Source organism: Rhea americana, unplaced genomic scaffold (genome assembly GCF_003343005.1).
Source record: "Rhea americana isolate MKP2758 unplaced genomic scaffold, rheAme1 scaffold_191, whole genome shotgun sequence".
Taxonomy (NCBI): Eukaryota; Metazoa; Chordata; class Aves; order Rheiformes; family Rheidae; genus Rhea; species Rhea americana.
The window spans coordinates 1081913-1104079 of NW_028186050.1; the positions used below are offsets into that span (position 1 = coordinate 1081913).

At 38.9% G+C, this 22167-nt stretch overlaps 1 protein-coding gene across 1 annotated transcript; it reads right to left on the reverse strand.

The window, feature by feature from the left end:
• Positions 1 to 6: 6 nt before the first annotated feature.
• PPM1F (protein phosphatase, Mg2+/Mn2+ dependent 1F) lies at positions 7 to 19854 on the reverse strand. The gene is made up of 8 exons (XM_085302755.1): positions 19794 to 19854; positions 19239 to 19299; positions 12637 to 12767; positions 8792 to 8991; positions 7999 to 8187; positions 6662 to 6805; positions 5449 to 5542; positions 7 to 4515 (listed from the first exon to the last, which is right to left on the reverse strand). The coding sequence occupies exons 1-8, from the start codon at positions 19852 to 19854 to the stop codon at positions 4142 to 4144; spliced, it is 1254 nt and encodes a 417-aa protein (XP_085158881.1). The 3' UTR covers positions 7 to 4141.
• Between the last annotated feature and the right edge of the window lie 2313 nt (positions 19855 to 22167).

Below are 22167 nucleotides of genomic sequence, written 5' to 3' on the forward strand. Positions count from 1 at the left end.
GGAAGAAAGAAAAAGCAAAAAGAAAGAAAGAAAAGCAAGGCACATGGAATTTGTAAAATTTTAATCTTTTCTACATTAGACCAAAAGACTTGGCTGTTTTAGGTATATCTCTTTCTAGGAGAGCRAGAGGTAGAGAAGGAAGGGGTAGAAGAATGAATTGCCGATATCAAAAGGCGATGTTGTATACCCACTAAGCAGTATGACAAAAGCAAGTTTTCAATCAAGCACAAGGTAAGAATTTCAAAGKGTGGTGTTTCAAATGCAGGCTCCTTTAAGGAGCAATTTTTCTGAAGCTGGATGCCAAAATGCAGGCAAGGAYATTCATCTGAGGTTTAGTAAAAATCTGAAATTACTTTAATTTTTCATTGAACATTTGTCTTGAACCCTTCAAATAGCTTTTATGGTTTCAAAGATTTTGGCTAGACTCAATAATCGTTTTTGTTGCAAGATCGAAGTAACAAACTCATCAGAAAGAAAATGAGGAGACAGACAAATTAGTCAATACCTTACACTGGCTGAAAAGCATTAATGTTTCAGATGACACCAGGAATGCCCAGAGATGTAGGATCATTCTCTCACCAAAATTACTTACTAGTTACAGAGTGCTGAAATGAAGGGAGAGAAAAAAAAACAAACTAAAAAAAGAAAATATCACATTTGAAACTCAAGGAGGAAACTCAAATTCAAGAGCAAAGAAAGAGAAAACTAATGCAGCAGATTAGCACTGTAAATCCAAAACATAGCACCATTCCAGCTTTTGGAATATTTAGTTCAACTTYGTAATCTTCTGCTAGAGCTCCTACCTCTCTACTCCCACCACCCATACTGGTGACAATTATACATTATAGCTGTTGACTTCTGAAAGTGGTATCAAAGTCACAAGTGAAGCAAAAGTTGAAGGTTGTTATGCCATCCCAAGGATAAGATCACTTTTATGACTGTTTTCAATAGAATTTTAAAAATACTCTTTCAAAATCCATAGTTGCATCCTTTGCTAAACTCACATTACTGATTTATATCAATGCTGATTTTTTTTCATAAAAAAAAAAATCCATAGTTTTTCCAGACTGTCAAGAGCAGGTCAGACATGTCCCAAACCATTCTTTCCTTGCAAATAGCATGTGAAATCAGGTTGTACTCTAGATGATGCATTATGCCTTATTTAGTCCAGACAGGATACAAACTGCCATTTCTTGACCACGTTAAACCTCCTACAGACCCAACTGGAATTTTTAAAGCTAGTAAAAACCCTCTGGAAATTAGAGAAACACTTTCTCTCCTCCTCCAAAAAAATCTCTAATAGTTCCCGAGGAGTATTCCTATTCCTTTAGATCTCAGAGAAACGATGCACCAAGTCATTCGGAATGAAAACATCCATATAAAGGAAAAGCTTATCAGAATGCAGATTTTCTTCCCTAAAGCATAGTTTTACAATTATTTAAGTTTTTGATTACCACAGACAGGTTTCTAAATGTGCATTTAGCACATAGCTCCCTCTCACCCACCTGAATCTTATTCCTTTCAAATTTGATGGGATAGTCTCACATGGCTGTAAGTACATATTGTAAGACTTGGATTTTTTCCATCTGCCCCAAAAGCTTGAAACAGAAGGATCATTACAGAGAGCTTGGCCTGTTTGGTTTCACCCATGTTTCAGAAAATTGGCAAAATTTCAGAAACTAAACCATACTATGAGTTTACCAACATTTCACAGCTCCCTTCATGAACACAGCAGTTTCTCCCTCACCCCCTGACAATAATAAACTTCAGAGAGCAGTGARGTTGGACAATTCTGTGTGACTCTTACTATATTAATAATGAGACCTCTATTTCCATGACACCAAGAGGCACAGTGGTCATGACACTGAACATCTGAGTTAGAAACCACAGAGCTGTGAGATGTAGGCGCAAAGGGATTACTATGCTGGTCTGGAGGCTTCCTTGGCTGAAGTAGATTCAGTACAAAAATTAACATCTGCGCTACCAGGCTGCTGTCACAGAAAGCTTTCCCCACCTGTTTAAGGGCAGTAAAAGACACAGTAGGACAGTGGTTACAACATTTCCAATGGAAAAGCTACAGTATTTCCACAGCAAAACCACCAAGTCTGCTATGCAATGTGATGGTTGCTCACTGAAGAGTTACTATGTAAAACTGCACAACTGTCCATAGTAATTGGGCAAAACGCTCAAGTCACTCAGGTAACTGCGTTGTCCTACACTAGCTGACACCCCAGAGACCCCATGGACACAAACAGCGCTGCTCTGCTCTGCCTTTGTTTAGTCCCCACAACTCTTCTACCTATGTTTTCTCCTAAACAATGCTAATTTTCAACACATTTGAATCAACAGGACTGACATACTGCAATGTCATCCTTCTCCGTTAGGCACACAATCTTACTACTAGATGTAAAGCACTTACTTCTTGTTCAGGTACAGAAATACTAATACATTTGCCACTCAGCATTCTTGTTGAGATTCTTGCCAGACAGGCAGCAAGACAGGATAAAACACAACCTGTGGCTCTAACACGTAATGGGTATAACACTTGCACAACAATATACATATTCATTAAAATTCTTTCATCCTTTCCTTAGCTTCACATCTCCTTAAAAAAGTTATTTGGTCTCAAAAAGTTGATGACATATGGCCAACATTAAGCATCTATTAAAATTTCAAATTTGAATAGTTGTTTAACCTATTAAGATCAAAATTCTGTTACTAGTCAGTTTTAAGCTTGTGCTATTAGATTTTCTTGTGAAGATGGGAAGAATATTTGCCTTTAAATGAAAGTCATGATGAATCAGCTATTTACTTTATGATTAACTAACRATAGCTTTTGCACGGAGGGGAGGGAAATCACAGTAAGTATTGTGAAGCTTTGGCAACACTGAATGAGATGTTTTCTTGAAAACTAGTTCTCACTAAATCATTCACAAAAATAGATGAAATAGTTAAGTGCATTAAACGTTAATATTAATGAAATTTTTAAAATCACATTTTTAAAACTTTATAAAGTGGCTCACCAGATTATGACAGGAAGCCAGCAATCTCTATGCTTGGATGAAGTATTTAAGGCACTTGAGGGTAGTCAGTTTTTAAAACCACATAATAGACATAGCCACTTTAAAATTCTATTTTAAATAAAAAACACAACAAAATAAAGTAACACTGCAAAAATCCTCCAACTATAAAGTTCAGTAAATAAACAAATAAACCTTTAAAATAAAAATAAAATATTCACTTGTTATAGTTCACATAAAAATATGGCAGAAACAGAACATATGTCACTGGCAGAGCATATACAACCTGTAAAGGACCTCTTTCAAACATATCAATAAGYGTCCTTTCTTTCAAGGTTGCTAAATAGCCAAGAAAGTATGTTTGCTACAGAAAAATTATCCAGTGCAGTTAAACATTGGATTCCAGTTTATAAACTAGAGCATCCCAAAGAGCAGCTGATTTTGTATTATTTTTGCCGGGGGCATTTCTGGATAGCTTTCTTGCTCTTTCTCTGGAGCATTTAGCTTCATTTCCCACTCCTCATACACACAGAATTTAACCTCTTTGTTTGAAGAAAGGTCACAACATTCTCTTAATATCATTTTTGGTACGAAAAAAAAAAATAACTTACACAACACATACGCTGCTACTTCCGGTCACCCAGTTCTCTGGCACATCAAGCCTGTTTCTACAGGCCACACACAGTAACAAGCTTCTCTTTGATGGTACAGCTTCTCTCATCCCAATCCCCAAAGTAACATCAAAATTAAATATAACATACAGCATTCTTTTTAAGTGCTAATTTAAAGCTTCACTCAGAATTCACAAACAAGCATTTTCATCCATTAGCTTATACATACTATGGTTTCTTACCACTTCCAGAGCAGAGGGTTATGACCAGCAGCCCTGGGACACACTTTAGAATCTGTTCCCAGAGGAAAAATGGCTGCACAAGTCTCCAGGCCTGCTCAGTAGTTTTTGAAGAGAGGGAAAGAAAAGACATGAGGGAGCTCAATAAAAGGAGGCTTGCCTTTTTGCTAAATATTTGTCCATTTGTCATTTTACGTTTTGCCTATTATTAAAGGCTTCTTCAGCAGAAAGCAATTCCTTTAGTTCAATGTTCTGGACTAAACGGATTCTGTCACTGTGTGGCTGCTGCCTCACAGCTGAGGAAGTTAAAGGCTGAGCTCCGCGCATCCTCACCGGCCCCAAGGCTCTTAGGGTCTCTGAAACAGTCTGCCAAGATGTCCTGAGGGTTCCTCAAGAACACCACTAGAACAGTGATGTTATCACTGGATCCGTTTTCCTTTGCAGCAGCCACTAGCCTTTCTGCTGCCTTGAGACCCACTCCTTTGGTTTGCATTAAATGATCTAGGACCAAGTCTACAACCTCRTATGGTTTGATAGCATCAAAGAATCCATCACAGGCTAAGAGCAAGTAATCTTCAGAACCAGTTAGTTCAAATGAATCTCCATCTGCATCACCAGAGATGTAGGGTTTCTGATACAGGTCACCTAAAACAAACAATCAGAACAAAGGCTTTATTACTTCAAATACAAGCAATTACTTCCTTAACAACCAATTGTTTTTACTGTCCTCTAGAACGACTAGATCATATTCCATAGATACCTGATACAGGACAAAAGCAGTTAAAAGATACAGGATAAGCTTGGAAAGCCTTTGTTTCTTTGAGAACTCTTGGGAGCTACCAAATTCCAGCAGGTTTGTAAGGAGTTCATGCTTTCCTAACTTTGCAGGGAAACTAAGAAAATTCTTTCCAAGTTTTTTTTTTTTCCCTTGAAATATATTTGTGAAGAGGCTATTTGGGTCTTCATTTGCAAGAGTGCCTCTTATACAACCTTCAAAATGCTACGAAAAGAAGACTTTTCTTAGCTATCCTGATATATAGCATAATGCTGTAAGGATCTGCTCATGTGCTTAGTTCAGTTTCATAAGGACCCTTCAAACACAAGTTACTACTGTTCCAAAGAAGTATTACATGGATTTATTCAAACCTATTTCTGTTCATGCATTACAGTTCCTGTTCAAGGTCTTTCCTTGTTTTGTCCCAACTGGTAACAAAGAAAGCTCTTTCCATTAAGAGAAATACTACAACTAACATGATGTACTTTGTTGGATATGTATAATTTGAAGAAGGATGCTGCAATCTGATTTCTCATTTATGAGAAGCAATAAACTTAAAGTTTGGTCATGGCTAGAATGTAAAAATAAAATAGTACTCTATGCTTATAACAAAGTTAGTAAGRTTATGTAAGCAATGTAAAAATAATACAGTTGTCAGCTAGCCTTATAGCAAAGGCAGTAAGAGTGGTTTGCTACTTGGTCCATGCTGAGCAAAATGTCATTTGCAGTAAATATACAGTCTCAGRTGGTGTGTTTTAATCAAATTAAATCTGAACTGTACTATTTCTGATGGTTTAGCTTACCAATTGCTCTGGAAACAGCCAAGGTACCATTAACTCGCCAGCAGTCCATGTAGGTTACACAGCCACCAAGAGCCTCAATACGGGCTTTCTCATCCTAAAATACAGCAGAACACAGTTCTTATGTCAAAAACCTACTCATGACTTACTGACCTCATTATTACCCAGTAAGAGGAAAACAGACAAAACCCCAAACCATGTGCAACTTTAGCTTCTATACGTATAGTACGAATACCACAACCACAGAAGTGTTTAAGAATACAGTTCCAAAATGGGTGCTTACTAGGACTACTGGGCATAGTCTTAGTACTCACGTACTTTGCAACTGTATCACTGCTTGTCTGTAAAAAAAAAAAAAGCAGAGTTCTTAACTTCCTGTATCACCATGTTCATTTCGGTATGCATGAGTGCCTCTCCTGCCACTTCTTCCCATCTCATACAGCAATTGGGTAAATATTTATATATTTGGAGCAAGAGACAAGATGGTTAGACTATGTAACATTAAAATGGTATTTGCAATGACATTCCTTTAACTACTTTAGTTATTCATACTGTGGAGCCAAAGGGAAACTATCTAAAACTGCTGGATCCCCACCATAGTCCATATAATAAAATACTGAGCTTTTTAAAATATGTAAGAAATGCAATATACTTTAAGTCAGTTACGCTAATAGATTAAAACTAGCTTTTAGATGACACAGCATAACGTGAAAGACCTGAATTACACTAACATTTTAAATAGATACTGATTTCATAAACTAAGAAACCCATTTATAACAACAGCACTTCAAATTTCACAAATAAAATCCCACAAAAGTCTGCAAACTACTCCTAGTTTTGAAAATACAGACCAAGCAGGAACTGAAGTCACTACAGTACTATCAGTATTTTCAGGGGGGGGCGTCATAAGATGGGAACCACCTTCTCAGAACATGGGCACAGATGGAAAAAGAAGTTGTCACTTTCTGAATTCCAAACTAGACAAAATTATGTAAGGTGCAGAACACTTACGAACTCTCGATTCTGAAGACTTTCAAGAGAKATTCTGACAGAACTCACCTCTCTGTAGCATAACATTTGAGGAGTGCATGACTACTAATGACTTCCAGGCCTGAATTTATTGATAACCTTTAACAAACCCTCTACCTCATCCCCTCCTGCCCCCCCCCCTCGAAAAAAAACCAAAACAACAACAGCAACAAAAAGTCAAGCTTACTTCTCTTTCTGGTTTGTGAGGTTCCATTAAAGTCACAGCTTTTCCCTGCCTCACCAGCATCACCTGTGAGTCCCCAAGCCAGGCWATATGTAACTCGTTCCCTACAATCAAGGCTGATACACCTGTTGTACCACTCCGCAGCCTCTGCAGAAGAAAACAGGTATGTTAGGTGAATATTCAACAAGCCCTTCTAGGTGACACAGCAATATTATAAATTTAGGTTTAATCAAACCTAAATGCATATTATAATCCAGAAATTAAAAGGGAGCTGAGAAAATGTACAAGTGATTAGAAAAATTTAAAACAAACAGTTTACATATTCCAGCATCTAGGTAGGTGACGGTGCCTCAGTTATGTTCTTCCTTCTCTGCTATTAATTCTAAAATTGATTTAAGGAGACTAAGACCTTTATTGTTGAAAATACAAAGAGATAAACAAATGGAAGAGGGTCTGAATTTCAGCAGTCTAACACAAACATAGACCTCCTCAATCCCTTTGGCATTCTCACCTCTGCCATTAGCAAATACAATCATCTTGCTCCACATCTTCAGGTATTTAAATGAGGATGAGTGCAAAGGAAGGAATCCTAGATTCCCCAAAAAGATTAGRGAGAGTCAGACTCAATGAAGATGCTGACCCTTCTTTTCCGCCTTACTGACAAAAATGAAGATACTACCAGTGAGTATGTCTGTATTTAGTTACAGCTATAACAAGAGCACTTTTATACAAGCATTGTATTATAATAAACCATCCTTCCACTGTGAAGATCTGAAGAATGTTCATTCGACTTTTACCAACTTGAGTCAAAGCAGATCAATAAGCCTGAAGAGTCTGATTTAAATAATTTTACATTTTAGATTTAAATTGTTTTTATGATTTAAATTACATGATTATGAATATGTTTTGTAAACTTTCTACCACTCCTGACAATAACAGTGGGACAAGAAAAAGGAAGACAGTGACTGCATTATTTRGAAAAGCGTAATCTCGTTTCCAGGTAAGAGACAGGACAACAGAACRTCTAGAGATTGCCTAATTTAGGCAAAGAGGCTCTACAGTGTTCTCTACAATTGAATTGTCAGAATCATTTAAACCACTTCGCTCTTYATTTCAAACAGTCATCTCATGAGCTTGCAAGCACCGTCATCTTATTTTTCCTTCCCCTCAAAAAAATAAATAATTTGATCAATGAAAGCTTTTTCATGCAAGATAATTTCATAAAGAAATCAGAGATTCAAAGGAGCCTCACTGCCAAAATTTTCTAGATAATACCATTTTGCCCAACAACTCTCACTACACTTTAAATACAATGGAAATAATTATCTCTACTCACTCACCTCTCTTTTGGCTTTAAAAAGAAACATTTCATCTGTCTTCTGAAAAGAGCATTTCAAGGCCTCAGCTGGATTCTTAACAATTTCTTCATGTAGTCCAACATTTACATGTARATGGGTTGCTGAATAATTGGCAGCATCCACTCCACCATGGCCATCAAATACAGCAAAGTAAGCTCGATCAGTGTCATCCTTTTGGGGGGAGGGGAGACAGGAAGATATGCAAGTGTTCAAAAATAAAAGAGTTCCTAGACTGGTAGCAAAGACTTCTCTGTTCTGGTCTTTCTTCCACTGCACAGGTTACGGCAATTAAAATCAGTTAACCCATGTGCAAAAGGAATTGAACAGGTAATTTGCAGTGGGATTATTTTTCATTATTTGCTGCTGGCCACTTAATATCTTCGAAAATACACTGAAATTGAAGTGACAGATAACTGATTTTCTAATATCTTCATTAATCGGTATTTGTCCTGGTTTAACTGCTGTTTTGCACTTTTTTCATCCATTACTTCGGTTACAAGAACATTAAAACTACAACAGTATAGCATTAGGTGAACTTCCCATTTCCCTACATCACTTCTGACATGAAGACCAATGTCACAAGATTCTTCTTCATCAAGGCAGTAGTTACTGACTCAGTTTGTTAGGAGCTAAGTCCTTGCTCCAGCACAGATGTGATAAACATCTCTGGCAACAAATTCTTAGCACTTCACAGCTCTTCAATCACTAAATCACTGTGTTTATACGAATATTGAAAAGCTAACAAACTGACCTCCCCAATTTTGTCCAAACTTACCGATAAACCAAACAGCTGATTGAACTCTGGGAGCAAAACGTGGCGGTCTTCCATTTTCCGTCGAGTGTTACGGATGGCATGGATGGAAACAAGCAGGAAACGCTTCAGTGGTCTTAATGGYGGCAACTGCTTCTGCCATTCAAAGCAGACATCCCGAAGCTTGTTAAAGAAGCAGCGCTGCAATGAGTCTCCATCYAGCACTGACAGCAAAAAGACAAACAATAACTTGCGTGCACCATTTTTCTCCCTTATGCCATAGGGCACGAACACACAATTTGTCCTTTCTTCAAGTTTTTTTCCTTGAAGCTAGATAAAAACACACAACTCAGTGTTCTGCCTCTACAGACTTGACAAGAATGATGGTAGGTTGAAAATAATGCAGAGAAAAAGTGGCATTAATGTACAACAGTGTAATATTAAGGATAAGAGCAGCTTCTTGTACTCTATTTATCAGTTCTCTTTCAAAATAGAGGCTTATCAAATGGCTGATAGTTTTATGGCAATAGATTACACACAATTACATTAACGTCCAAAAAATCAGTCTGGTAAACTTAATGTAAAATTTATTATTATACAAGTAAAATGAACAGGATATCGTGTGTGGGGGGGTACACCCCCAAAATACAGAAATAATCAAGTATAGGTAGAAATATCTTCACATTGGCTTAGAGTTCCTGTTGTCTTGGCCAGAAGGGTTAAATAGTATTAGCCTGGCTTAGAATTAGGCTATGTCTTACTAAACCACTTCCACTAAAGCAACAAGGAGGTATGAGAATATGTTTTATTGAGGTTGACATCTCAACTCATAGCTGAACTGAACAAAAGATTAGTATTTTAAGCTGGTTGTCTTTATCTTTTTAAACACACAGGGTTTTAAAGCTAGACGGACAGAAGAACACCTCTGCCACTTTCCTGCTTTGTCATTACAGAGCAGAACTGCAAACATCCACCGAGTATAGTGTGAAAAGCTCCAGCCAGACACTCAAATCCTTTTCTGGATAGTTCCCAAAGATCAATTAATCCAAACTTATTGTTCATCAGACTGAATGTGGTGGCGTTTGGGATTGTGTCTAGCTTTGCAATGCAGTGTCTCTCAGAATAGATGATAATTTAAAAATTTGTTATTTGAGCAAGAACCCTGTCCCAAAGCTAAATAAACTAACTTCAGAAAGCATTGAAAAGATCATCTATACAACAACAAAGATTTGGTAACCACTAAAGTATTTCCTAAAAAACTGCAGTGGCATGAACTATTTTCATCATTTCATTTCTATCTCTCTGTGAACTAACTCTATACTACCTCTATTTTATCCTGACTCCTGCTAACACTGCTAGCATTAAGGTTTTTTTYCAGAATTCCCTTTATTTCCCAGGTTCTCAAGCATTTCTCTGTTTCAATAACAGCCAGTTTCAGATACCTCTTTGGGCTTGGAGAATGAAGAAAGCTTAAATTTAAACACAAAGCTTTGATAAACAGTCACTATTTTACTATCCAAAATGACTTTCTGGTTTGCTTAATATTACAGATGTGAATAGGTATGAGATAAAATTTTTAAAAATTAAGTCAGCACATACGCAAATATTATTAAATAGGACAAAATCTTAGACTGCCTCATCTACACCTATTGGTCAAGACATTTATGAATTTGTAAACTAATACTGACCAGCAAGACTCAGACACGCATCACTGTTTAAACATTAAGGTGGTGAAATTTGGCATAGAGTTTAGTGCCTTCATATCGGAAAGTCTTCTGCAGTACACCACATCAAATAGTGGTATTCATATAGGCAAACACATATCTCACTTGGATAATCACTTCTCTTTCTAACTCCAGGGAGTTATTATAGCAATGCAGAAAGAGAGAGTCCATGCTGTGCTGTTGCACAAGRAATATCTTTCTTTTCTATTTGTACAGTTAAAGTAATGTAATAAGCAATTATAAGACAGGGAAAACAAGTATAATAGATGCATGAACACAGTCCGAATCTGCAGAGAAATTAATACATTTAAAGTAGATATTCTTTGCCGAGTCTAGGCAATGCAAGTATTTGAACAGTAAGCAGTTTTTTATAGTGCTCAATATGAGGAGGGCAAATAGCTATTTGATATAAAGAATGATGGTCACACAAGAACAAATGTATATAAAATGGAAGGAATATGTAAGATGGAAATTTAAAAAAGTTTCAATTATCAGAACAGGAAAGGTTCTGGAACAATTGTCAACAAGGAATAGTGAGGGAGAAGGGAACCTGAAAAGTGGTTAGAAAAGCCATCCACAAGGRCCCTTGAAGACTTGTGGAACCTACTCGCAAGCTCGTTTCACGAGGAGCCGCGGCAGCTCCCGAGGGGCGACCCCACCTGCAGGCGGGGCTCCCCAGAAGGCTGCAGCTCTGCGAGAGGGCGCCAGAGGGCGCAGGCCCGTCGCCCGCCCGCGGGCCCTGCGCGCACGGCCGCGGAGCGCCGCCCGCGGCTCCCTCACTCGTTCCAAATACTTCTGTGGCTTCCTGCATCTCGCCTCTCGCGTTCTCTGTTAAAGTCGACTACCAAATCATTTTTCTGTGCTCTGCAGGAGGAAAGCCAGTGCTTGTTTAGACCTCCACCAAACTGATATGGAGCCATCTCTTTCCATACAAAGTGCTAGAAGCGTGATAAATCTCTCCAGACAAATTACATCTACAAACATTAAGGCAAGATAATAAATATTCAGGGTGCAACAAGATTTGATTAAGTGCATTCCTCCTTGCCCTGTTTCAGACTTGTAGTTAAATCCTGAAATAGGCTTCTGGAAARTGAAGCCTCCTGGCTAGCACCAGAGCTCTGCTTAGAGACGAATAGCCCCTTCCCCTGGGGCAAGGAGAACTGCCTTTGAAGTCATCCTAGGAGAATGGAAGGGTGACTATTTCCCCCTAAAGGGCAGACTAGTTTGCTTAAGATATTTATTTCTCTTTTCCATTTTCATCTTCAAATCCTGGCTGCTTCTTGATCTGTTTAAATTCTTGGCATAGGGAGTGAAGGTTTGGTGAAGTCGAATGTTAAATACTTCAGCATGTAAATGCAATAGGACCATCTGCTACATAAAGTGCAAACCYACTACTCAATCACTAAGGCCTGTTTTCTCCCTGATTCAGGCAGATAGAAAAAAATGCAGGYATCAGGCAGAAAATATATGCTTCTTCATCCCTCATCATCCTACTTTTTTTTTTGGAGGGTGGGAGTGGGAGGACTCAATAAAGACAGATGCTGTCCAGAAGGTTGTCAAAAAGATCTGGAGGTTCAAGTTCTAGATTGGCCACAGATCCCAAAATTCAACTCCCAAGAACAGCCAAAAGCAAGATGAATTATGCAGGTGAATTTAAGGTTTTCATGTGGCTGCACAGTAACAACAATTCTGGTGAAGCCAACACCATGGTATAGAAGTAATTACCTAAGGTCAGTCCAACAAAGAGAAGGCGCTTTAAAAATTAGAAGAGGTTATCAACTTAATTTAGGAGCTGAATCAATTCAGTTCAAGTGAATTCCTCCAATGAAGAGCAGTTCTTAAGTAGTTCAGTTCAAGAAGTGGACATACTCAGTCATTAATCACTTCTGGGAAGAAAAACTCTTTTCCCTTCCTGAAAATCAACTATATAGTCAGTCCAGGGTACTTGACATCATGTTTGCATCTTGCCCCAAAACTAGCATAGCTACCTTTCATCCCACAGATGGACAGTAGGAGCAAATAAAGTTCTGTTCAGTATTGCTTGCCAGACATCCCAACCAAGTATTCTGGGAAAAGTTTCAAAACACTGAAGTCTTCCAACAGGCAGCCTCTGGAAAAACCATAAAAGGAAAAATATATACTTACAGGTGAACCTTTCCTCATCTCCTTCTTCCTCCATTTCCACACTTTGCTTCTTAAATTCAGTAAAGTCTATTTGGAGAACTTCATSAACTGCGGCATGGATCAATGATGCTGCAAGAAGTGGTGAGACACCCCTGATGGTAAGAAAAAGAAGGGAAAGCAAAATAGACTGCATTAGTTTAAACTGAGCTACAGCCTCAATGTTTATGATTGGTGACTTTAACTCAGAATTAGAAATCATTACAATCAGTAATTCTAACTTTATTAGTAAACTARGGAAAGAAACCATATGTTCAATATTTATTCATACAAGTCTTCAGTAAGAGCATTAGTTAGACCAGTGCTCTCTCCTATGTGAGGAGGAGGAAGCATATGAATCATGTTTTCAAACTATTCCCTCACACTTCAGTCACAGACAGCACCTCATTCTCTTGTGCTCTCTGATGGGGACTGCTGCCTTCAATTCTAACAAGTATCTGCAGGCAAACACTTTGTTTTTACTCACTACACATTACTTCTCACTCGCAGTTCATTGTCTCAACACAGACAGTGTCAGAATCTCTGCATTGTGGTACATGCAAACCACAGAAAAAGTTACTCAGGACTCCAATTCTCTTCCCTCTACGAAAGAGTTATGCTCAGTACTAGCCTACAAACCTTTAATATTCAGTTTATTCCGATTAAAAGTTCCCCCAAGTAATCACCTAGGAGGAAGTTGCAAAGAGTTGCCACTGGAGAATAAGCTAAGAAAAGACTCCAAGACTTCAGATTCTGCTGAAACGTGTCTAGAAAACAATAATGCCACATGATCTACCTACCCTTATGCAAGCTGTGTGTTGCATAGGAAACACATTTGCAACAATGCTTTTGAACCTACAAACAAATAAGCCATATCCAACTTTAAATCAGGGCTAATAGAAAACAATTATTTTCTATTCAGTGTATTTCCATGGTAGGCAACAACAATTACAGTACATAGCACACATGCCAAACATTTTCTATGAGCACAATGAAGAATAAGCATGGATATCCATAAAAAGGATTGTGCCCATTGTTCAYGGAGTGTTTGATACCACAAAATATCAAGTTATGCAACCAAAGCAAATAAAGACATTAAGGCAYGTGCAGCAAGTCAATAGCAAGAACTGATTTTGGCAGGAAACATTTTGGAAGCCCTGCATAAAACTGTTTGGCTACRGAACAAGAAATGATGGAAGCAACTGGTACCTGAAGGAGGTGAACAGGGATAATTTGGTTTTGTGTGCATGGAGGAGTGGAAAAGGGAAGACTGTGGGTTTTCAGAATATTTACAGCTCCTAGTAACAAATAGCTCAAATGCATTTTAACACTGTGTTTCTGAAAGGGAGGCCTTGTCATCTCTTCACAGCCATGTATGAGTACCTCCTCTGGTAGCAAATAGAAACCATTGTGTTAGCCACAGGCTGCTAACAGAAGCTTGTTTTATGTTATGCATTCTGCAGCAGTGATGGCCTACTTTAATGAGTCATTTTAGTACTTCAAATACACAGCAATGTGTTTGCAACTCTTTCAGTGCTAGCTGCAGTCATTTCAAATCATGGGAAAACAGAAATTGGCTTGATTTTATTTTACTTTGTAAAGGGCTGTTAACATTTAGGGGAGTCTGTTGCTCTTCCTACCCAAGCTCAAAGTAACAATGTTTGCTTACTAGAAACAGTTCAGCGTAATCACAATGACACCAACAGACAACCTCTTAGAAAACCAAGCAAGCAATAAATCTGAAACAGATATGGTAAGCCAGAAAATTGTACTTCCTTTTTTCCTTTCTGTAGGTGCAAAGTAAAGGAACAGGAAAATAAAAGGCACAAAAAACTTTCAGTTACACTGAAAGCTAGAAGCTTCAGTGAAAGCTCAACACTTTTGTTTTAAACTTTGTAGGCCTCTGCTCTCCAAAACCCTGACTCACTGAAATGAGTCYCTAAAAAGAACCTTAAACAAAAGCCAAAAAGAAAATGCCACAAGTCTCTTTTAAACCTCTAATTATAGGAAGCCTGTAACAAGGAAAAGGGTTACAAGTTGGTAAGTTAYTTCCTTCATCTTTTTCCAGTTGCCACTCAGTTCCTAAAAAGGAAATTCAGAGATTCCTCAGCACTGATAGGCCTCATTCAGCTTGAAGCATGCTTCCTATGCATTTCCTTCCTGTTCCCCCCTCCCCATTCTGTTTTGCAAATCTAAAAGAGAATGGATGCTTATTGGGATTGTATTTTGTTACACAGTCAGCAACAACAACGTTTTGCTGTTACTTCTGACAGGCTAACAGAAGATAAAATAGAAAAAAATACATATATATATAAAACCCTAACCATTCAGTTCAGCCTCAATTCCAAGCAGGATGTATTTCTGCCTTACTTCATAAGCTCTTAAAGGCCAATACTACCACCCAGATAAGCCTGGTTATCACACAAGTTCAGGTAAATTGAGTTCCATGACAACGGCACCTTCCCTTCAGATGTTTACTGGTTCTAATTTCATTCTCTAAAACAGAGACTCTAAGAGTTAACAAAATACATAACTAAATATATACTAAATACATATAACAAAATACATAACGAAGAGTAAGAACCTCTTACACACAGCTACGAGCTCTCACTCCACTAGAGAGTATCTGGAAGCAGATACAGTACCTATGGCAACCAGTGCAAAAGTAGAAGCCCACTGCAGTTACCGAAACACACTTCAAACCTTTTCTGTAAACAGAGAAGAATGAAGGAAAGATTTTTCAGTAAGTGACAAAGAAGCCCTAGACACCCTGCTGACAGTCTGAAGCAAGCATAATTGAATTTTCATGAATCAGAAGAAACACTCTAGCTGTTTTCTAAGTGGGAAAACAAGGGCGTTGGGAAGAAGGAAGCTACAGGGGTGTGTTATGTTGAAAGGAAGTTACCTTCTCTCAGGAGAGTCTTGGAAGAAACGTGTCAGCCCCCTTCCTATGACACACGCATCACTAATTGCCTAGCCTCAGCCCACACGCACTAGTAGTAAAGAGTTGTAGAATTTCTTTGCTACAGGCTATTTCTTTGCTAACAAAAAGGGTGTGCTTTGACCACAATAAAAATAATAAGAAGAAAACATGTTATAACAGTGGAGATGAGGCACTGTAGCTTCACCACCAGCTAAAGTCAGATCACCAGTGGCTGGAGCATGGAGTTCATATCCTCCAGCTACTTCAGGGTAAAATACATGCCTCACTAAAATCTTAAGTACAGATACAAGTGGCAAGTTGAAGAGTGAAGCAACACTTCAGTTAATTAAGAACACATTCAAGTTTATACACCATCTTCCTTAAAGGATGCCACTGCACACACATGGCATCGTTAAAAGGACCTACGTGAAGGCCTGCAAAGCTTTTGTTGATACATGTGCCTGAGGCCAAAAGAGTTACACACAGAAGTAGAAAGCAACTGATATTTTGCATAGTCTAGATTTGGCATGAGTTAGAGAACTGAACTTCTCTTCTTGTTCATTTTGTTTTTCTTCTGCAGTACAATTTATTTCCCTATTTTATTTCACTTTAAAAGAACAGCTGTCATGCCATCAAATCCACACCATATTCATATATATCAAATAAGACTGCCACCAACCCCTTACATATCATTCAGAAAGAAAATACAGAATATATCYGAGTTTCTTCAGGAAAATGGGAAACCTAATAAGATCGTTTCTTATTTGGTTTTATAGGTCACCAAATACCTCATACCATTTGCTGTGAGTGCTGCAAAAGAAAGACACAAGTTTGAAGACTCCCCTTCCCCCAATTTAAGAGAGTGCATTCAGAAATCTCCAGTACACAACCACCCAGAGCACTAGAAATCAGGCCATTACGTCCCACCCACAGTCACTGCTTCAGCTATGACTTAGGCTTTTCTCAAAGGCTTGAAAACACACGACAGGCTTTCTGCGGTGCTCTAAGCCCACAGCTTACAGCAGCTTTGAGAAAGTGGAGTACTGCAACAGATGGCAGACTCCAAACAGCTGCTCTTCAGCACTTCAAACGGAGAGAAGCGAGTTCTGTGTAACCTGGTAGAGAGTGGTACAGATTCTCACCAGGACATACCAAATACCCAATGTTTACACAAAGCTTTCTGAATGTTATTTACTTTTCCAGAAAGAAGATAATTCACATTTCCCCCCCACACACACACACACAATCTTCCACAGTAATGTCAGGAAATCCCTGTTTATATTGTATAAAGACAAGCACGAGAGATTGCCAACGTTATCCATGAAGTCCGATGATCACTTGCCACCAAGGAAAAAAAGAAGTTACATAATGTTCTTCCTACAAATTAATTATCAAAGTCACGGCAGCAAAGCAACAGTAAACGTGGTATTACAGGTCTGAGCACCATTATGCTTTTTTTCCCCCTCTTTTGTTTAGCATATAGGATAGTGTATATTTATATTTCAGAAAGATGCCTACATCAGGTTATAAAGGGATGCTCTCTCTGTTAGCAAAAGCTTCTAGCATAAGTCAGCTGTAGCAAGAGAGGAGTGAATATCATCTTTGCTCTCATTTGCTATACAGACTCTGTAACACCAGACAAGCACACACAGTGCAGCTTTGCCAGTAACGCAAAAGTTCTGTCACTGTGGACTCGGTGCATGTTCACAGTACACACTGTAGCTATATCAGCAAAGTGTTTTTAATGCAGATCTGCAAATGCTAGCAGTTATCTAGTAAGTGAAAGATCCACTCAGGCTGCTGGAATAACACCAGGTCACAAGTTTCCTAGTAAACAAAAGCTGCCTGTATTCAGTATTTTCTCCCTGATCCCCTAGTTTTGTTTCCCTCCTCCCTTTTTATTCTTATAATCAATTACAGAATGTTTCCACTGAAGTGGCTCTAAGCATTATTATTTATTACAGCAGTACACAGAACTTCCTGGGTAACGGTGACCAGAGCTCCACAGTGCCCAGAAAAGTACAAATATACATTCATCAAGGAGAGACCATCTGAAATCCCATAGCAGGTAGTAAGTGGTTTATTGGGTTAACAACATCAGACCTTTCAGCTGATGAACATTGATGGAGTTAAAACAAAAGCTAACAAATATAAGAAACAATGTTACATACAGAATTTCAATTTTATAAATTTCTATCTTTACATGAAGCCCYTTTTCAGATGATCTGAAACTAATACAAGCAGCACCTTCAAAATCCCATCCTCACCATCTTTTTAGGCCTTCCAGTCATTATCTAACAATTTTACAGAAAGCGTATAATAGAGTCACCTGCTACTTCCATTTCATTCTCAGCAGGAATAAATAAATAAATAAATAAATAAATAAATAACACAGCAGAGGAAGAGAGGCTTAATTCCACAAAAGTCACTTTTCAATTAAAAATTAAACCTGTTTTTTTCAAAACTGGCTATTTGTTACCTTGATCGTTAATACTGTAAACTTATTCACAGCAAATAGAAGTACTGATGCTATCATTGCATTGATAMACTTAATGGTACAAATTAAGAGTAAGGAGGTCAGTTCAAGAGGATTTGTTGAAAGCAAGTCACAGTAGATAAGGTATTAATATTTTTCAGAAAGAAAGACACTAAAGAGAGTTTTAAAAAGAGATTGGGTAAACCAGACGCAAGACTGTTTTGTTTTTTCCTCTCCATGCTAACACCCCATAAAAGCATAAAAACATCAGGATTGCAGAATCAACCATTACAAAGCAGGGAAATGCTGAAAATAAAGATGCCTGGGCAACACTTTGGGTGTGAGCATTACAAAGACACAAAACAGGATGCTGAGGCAACTAAAGGATGAAACAGTGAATCGTTTGGGAGGGGTCAGAACAGGAAGCCACAGTCTCACAACTGTTTTTGTAGTAAAGTCTCTTCAAACAGGAAGCCTGCTGGAATTTCACATTGTTCTTTCGCTATATCACAGGATGGACATGCAAGTTTCAGCTCCTATCAAGGGAAAGAAGAAATTCCTGCATTGGGAGTCTGATTTCATCTCATGCTCTGTTTCAATACAAGTTAATAAAATTCTAATTAATTTCTAAAGCTTCAGCAATAATTTAAGGATTCTTCATTAACATTTATCTATTTCTGCCAAGTGTCATAGCATGTAGCTCTTACCCRACAGTGTGCATATATTAAAATTTGGCAAAACAAGATTACTTAAGCTTGCCCCAATTCTGTAGAGCAATAATTTAATTTAGCTTAGTAGAGACAACCAAGGGGTTTAAGCTTGAAATAACCAACTGATTCCACATACACGACAAAGCAATCACCTCTGAGAAGCAACAGAGTTCAGAAACTCCTCATGGGACCTAACAAATACCATTTCTTTCCCTGTTCCCTTCTCCACAGCAGTCCTCCTTGTGGAGGAATGTTTCTCCTTGCAAAGACACAATGGTTTATGCCTCCAAGCAACTGAAAAGACAAGCTAAACATCACCGTACCTTGTCTCACCAAACCAAGCATGGGCCTCTCAAAGCATGACCCACACATCTATGCAGGTACGAATGAAATATCTGACCATAAAGAAATGAGAAGCAGAACTGCAGATCCGTCCGCAAAACTCAATTCCCAGTAACATTTTGATCTACAGACAAACCTTTCAATGTTACTCATCATCATGTAAAACACAAACTGCGATGCTGGAGGGTTGTAGAATTCTCAAATTTAAGAAATACAGAACAAGCACCAAAGCAAAATGTCAGCAAGGTACATTTAACAACACCTTTCACAGTGTTAAAACTGGTTATTCTGACGCTTTACTTGAACACGTGTATTTTCAGCTGAGCTGCCATCTATATGTTACACATCACCGTAACAGCCCACAGCAGTAGATCACTGGATCCAGTGACTTTTGAACTTGCTTCCCCACATGGCCTTGTTTTTGCCTCCTTAACAACTTCAACACAAACATTTACATGTCTTTTAAGAGTTTTCTCTCCCCTCTTATTTTAAAATAAAATACCTCTTAAAACCTTCCAAGTCCTTCAAAACCTTCAGATTCCTTCTTTTCCTTTCCTTATCTATTTTTGTGGAGGATCTGAAGGATTCAGATCAATTGAGAATAAGTTTTAAAACTTCTGAGAGCTTAGTTTTGGTCCTTAATTAGGTGGATTACGAGAAGAGGGGCTGCACTTTCACAGTTCTGGCTTACCATTCTTGGCCTTGGGTTCTACCAGTCCTTCTCTCTGCATGCAAGAACCCAGGCTACTCATTGTGATGTTGCAGCCTTGCCGTGATGGCAAACGATCTCCCTCTTCATCTTGGGAGTCCAAAACTGAGTTGCAGGTCTGCTGAGATTCCTACATTTGACACTTGAAGTATACTGTACTATGTCCAAGCACAGAGCTTCACAGAGTTGTTTCACCCCTTTGCCTACAGACAACCAAAAGAATAGGTGAAACGCTATTATTATATATTTCTGTTTTCCAAGTATATTTCCTGAAAGGATGCATAAATAAGCAGCTCTCTGTGCACTTTTATCCTGCTCTGCTTTTATCAGCTGCTTTCCCCTTCCTTCATATATTTTGGTGATCCAACACAAAATGATTAAACCCAAGGAAGCAGAGACACTAGAAAAAGATTTTGCCACCTTGTGACTTAAGAAGCCCCACAAAGCGGGCTGTCTAACCAGAAATGGCCGTGGGGCAGGTATGTGAAAAATGCAGTTTCTGACATGGCAGGCTCCTTTTTGTGTAAACACCTGAAGTGACAGGTGAGATGAAAGTATTGCGAAAGCAACATTCTTTTCTGCTTTCACGTGTTAATATGCCTGCTAGAGAACAGAATGTTAGCAGATAAATAACTCAGAAAAGCTATTTTCAAAAATCACCACATCTTGAAGAATATCCTTTATCTGTAGAGCTCCCTGCTTCCTCCCCAAATCAATTTTAGAAAACAGTAGCCTGGCCCACATGGCAGATGGGTTGCCATATGATAAGTATTTGTTCAAGACCTGTGTCACACTGTTCCCTAAGCACTCATCCAAAACCATTCTAACTCCAGTTTAAAAATTCAGTACACCCAATGAATTTGCAGTCTAATTTGGAATGCATTGGCAATGGTTTACTCGAGAGCAATTCAGTCACAGAGCACAGGTAATAACTAATGCAATGATCACCTGATCTCCTTCAAGTACAACACAAAAATCTAAATATTTTTATGTGCGTTTCTAATTTTTAGGTTTAGACACACCATTTAATCCAGTAGTGTTGCTTCCAGGAGTATCTAYGTAATTATAAAGCACAGAAGTCATTTGACGTTTTTAAGCAATTTAAACACCTAAAAAAATCACTTATATGCTTTCAAAGGAAAAAAAAAAAACTACTCAATGTTCACAAAACCCACCAGATTGTACATAGAGATACAAGAGAGTCAAATCTYGTTTTCTATCTCTTCATCAAATTCTTCTAGTAAGTAGGTATTCAGCATACCTAACAAAACCAGTCTTCCTTATCTCCTTGTCTTCACTAATTACCCCAAGTAATACAGCACAGATTTAGCTGTTCATTTGGAATTTTTTTTAGAGGATCCTTCTCTAAAAGAGCACAGCAATGAATACCTCTGTGAAGGGGTCTGGCTGGAGCTTTGTAAAGCCTCAAACATGCAGGTCCCGCTACTGACCTGGAGAGCGAAGTGCATCAGAATATAAGGGGTTACAGCAGCAGGACAACTTGGTTTTGGTGAAGCGCTAACTTGCCAAAACAAGCAAGTCACATCCAAATTATTACTAAATTATAAAGCAGTGTTAAGAGGAAGCCTAAAACTGTGAGGATGATGGTTACAAGTCGTCTCTCCTGAGACTGAGGGATCACAGAAACGTTACTGAAACAAGAACTATGTTTTCCAATAATGTGACTACGCTCCTGGAAGTTTTGAGGGAACATCAGCTTGAGAAACCCATCCAAGTACACCCCACTCAAAATGACACTCAGGAGGGGTGGGAAGAGTGACAAAGGAGCCGAATGCCCTTTTGACCGGTGTGCTTCTTGCATTTGACAGCCCTACCAGGCAGGCTACATCTCAGAGTAACTCCTTCCCTCTCTCCACATCTGTCAAGTATGCACAGGTGCCCTGAGGGACCTTAACTCAGACTAAAGGCACTTTACCTCAAGAATCATCCTATCSTGCTAACTGCAGAATTGTAATGTAATCTCGCATGCACCACGAGCAGGAAAGAAGTATTTTTAATAGCCTACAAACGTTACTATAAAGCCACAGACACCGTCAAGCCTGCAGGAGAAGCACGCTATTAGAAGCCGTGCYTTCAGGAGAACACTCACAGAAACACACGCACACCCCCCGACCCCTGGGAAGATTTTGAGAAGATCTTTCCAAACGCAGCCCCAGGCMGGCAGCAGATGGCACAACAGCAACGCCAAGGGCCCTGCCAGCGACGGGAAGTTTCCYCGGCAGGAGGGAAGCCTTCCGCGGGGGCCTTCCCAGCGCCTGCACCTGTTCATGTCCCCGGGCGCCAGCGAGGCTGGCAGCCCCGCACGGCCGCGCCGGGCGCCCGGGCCGCCGCCGCG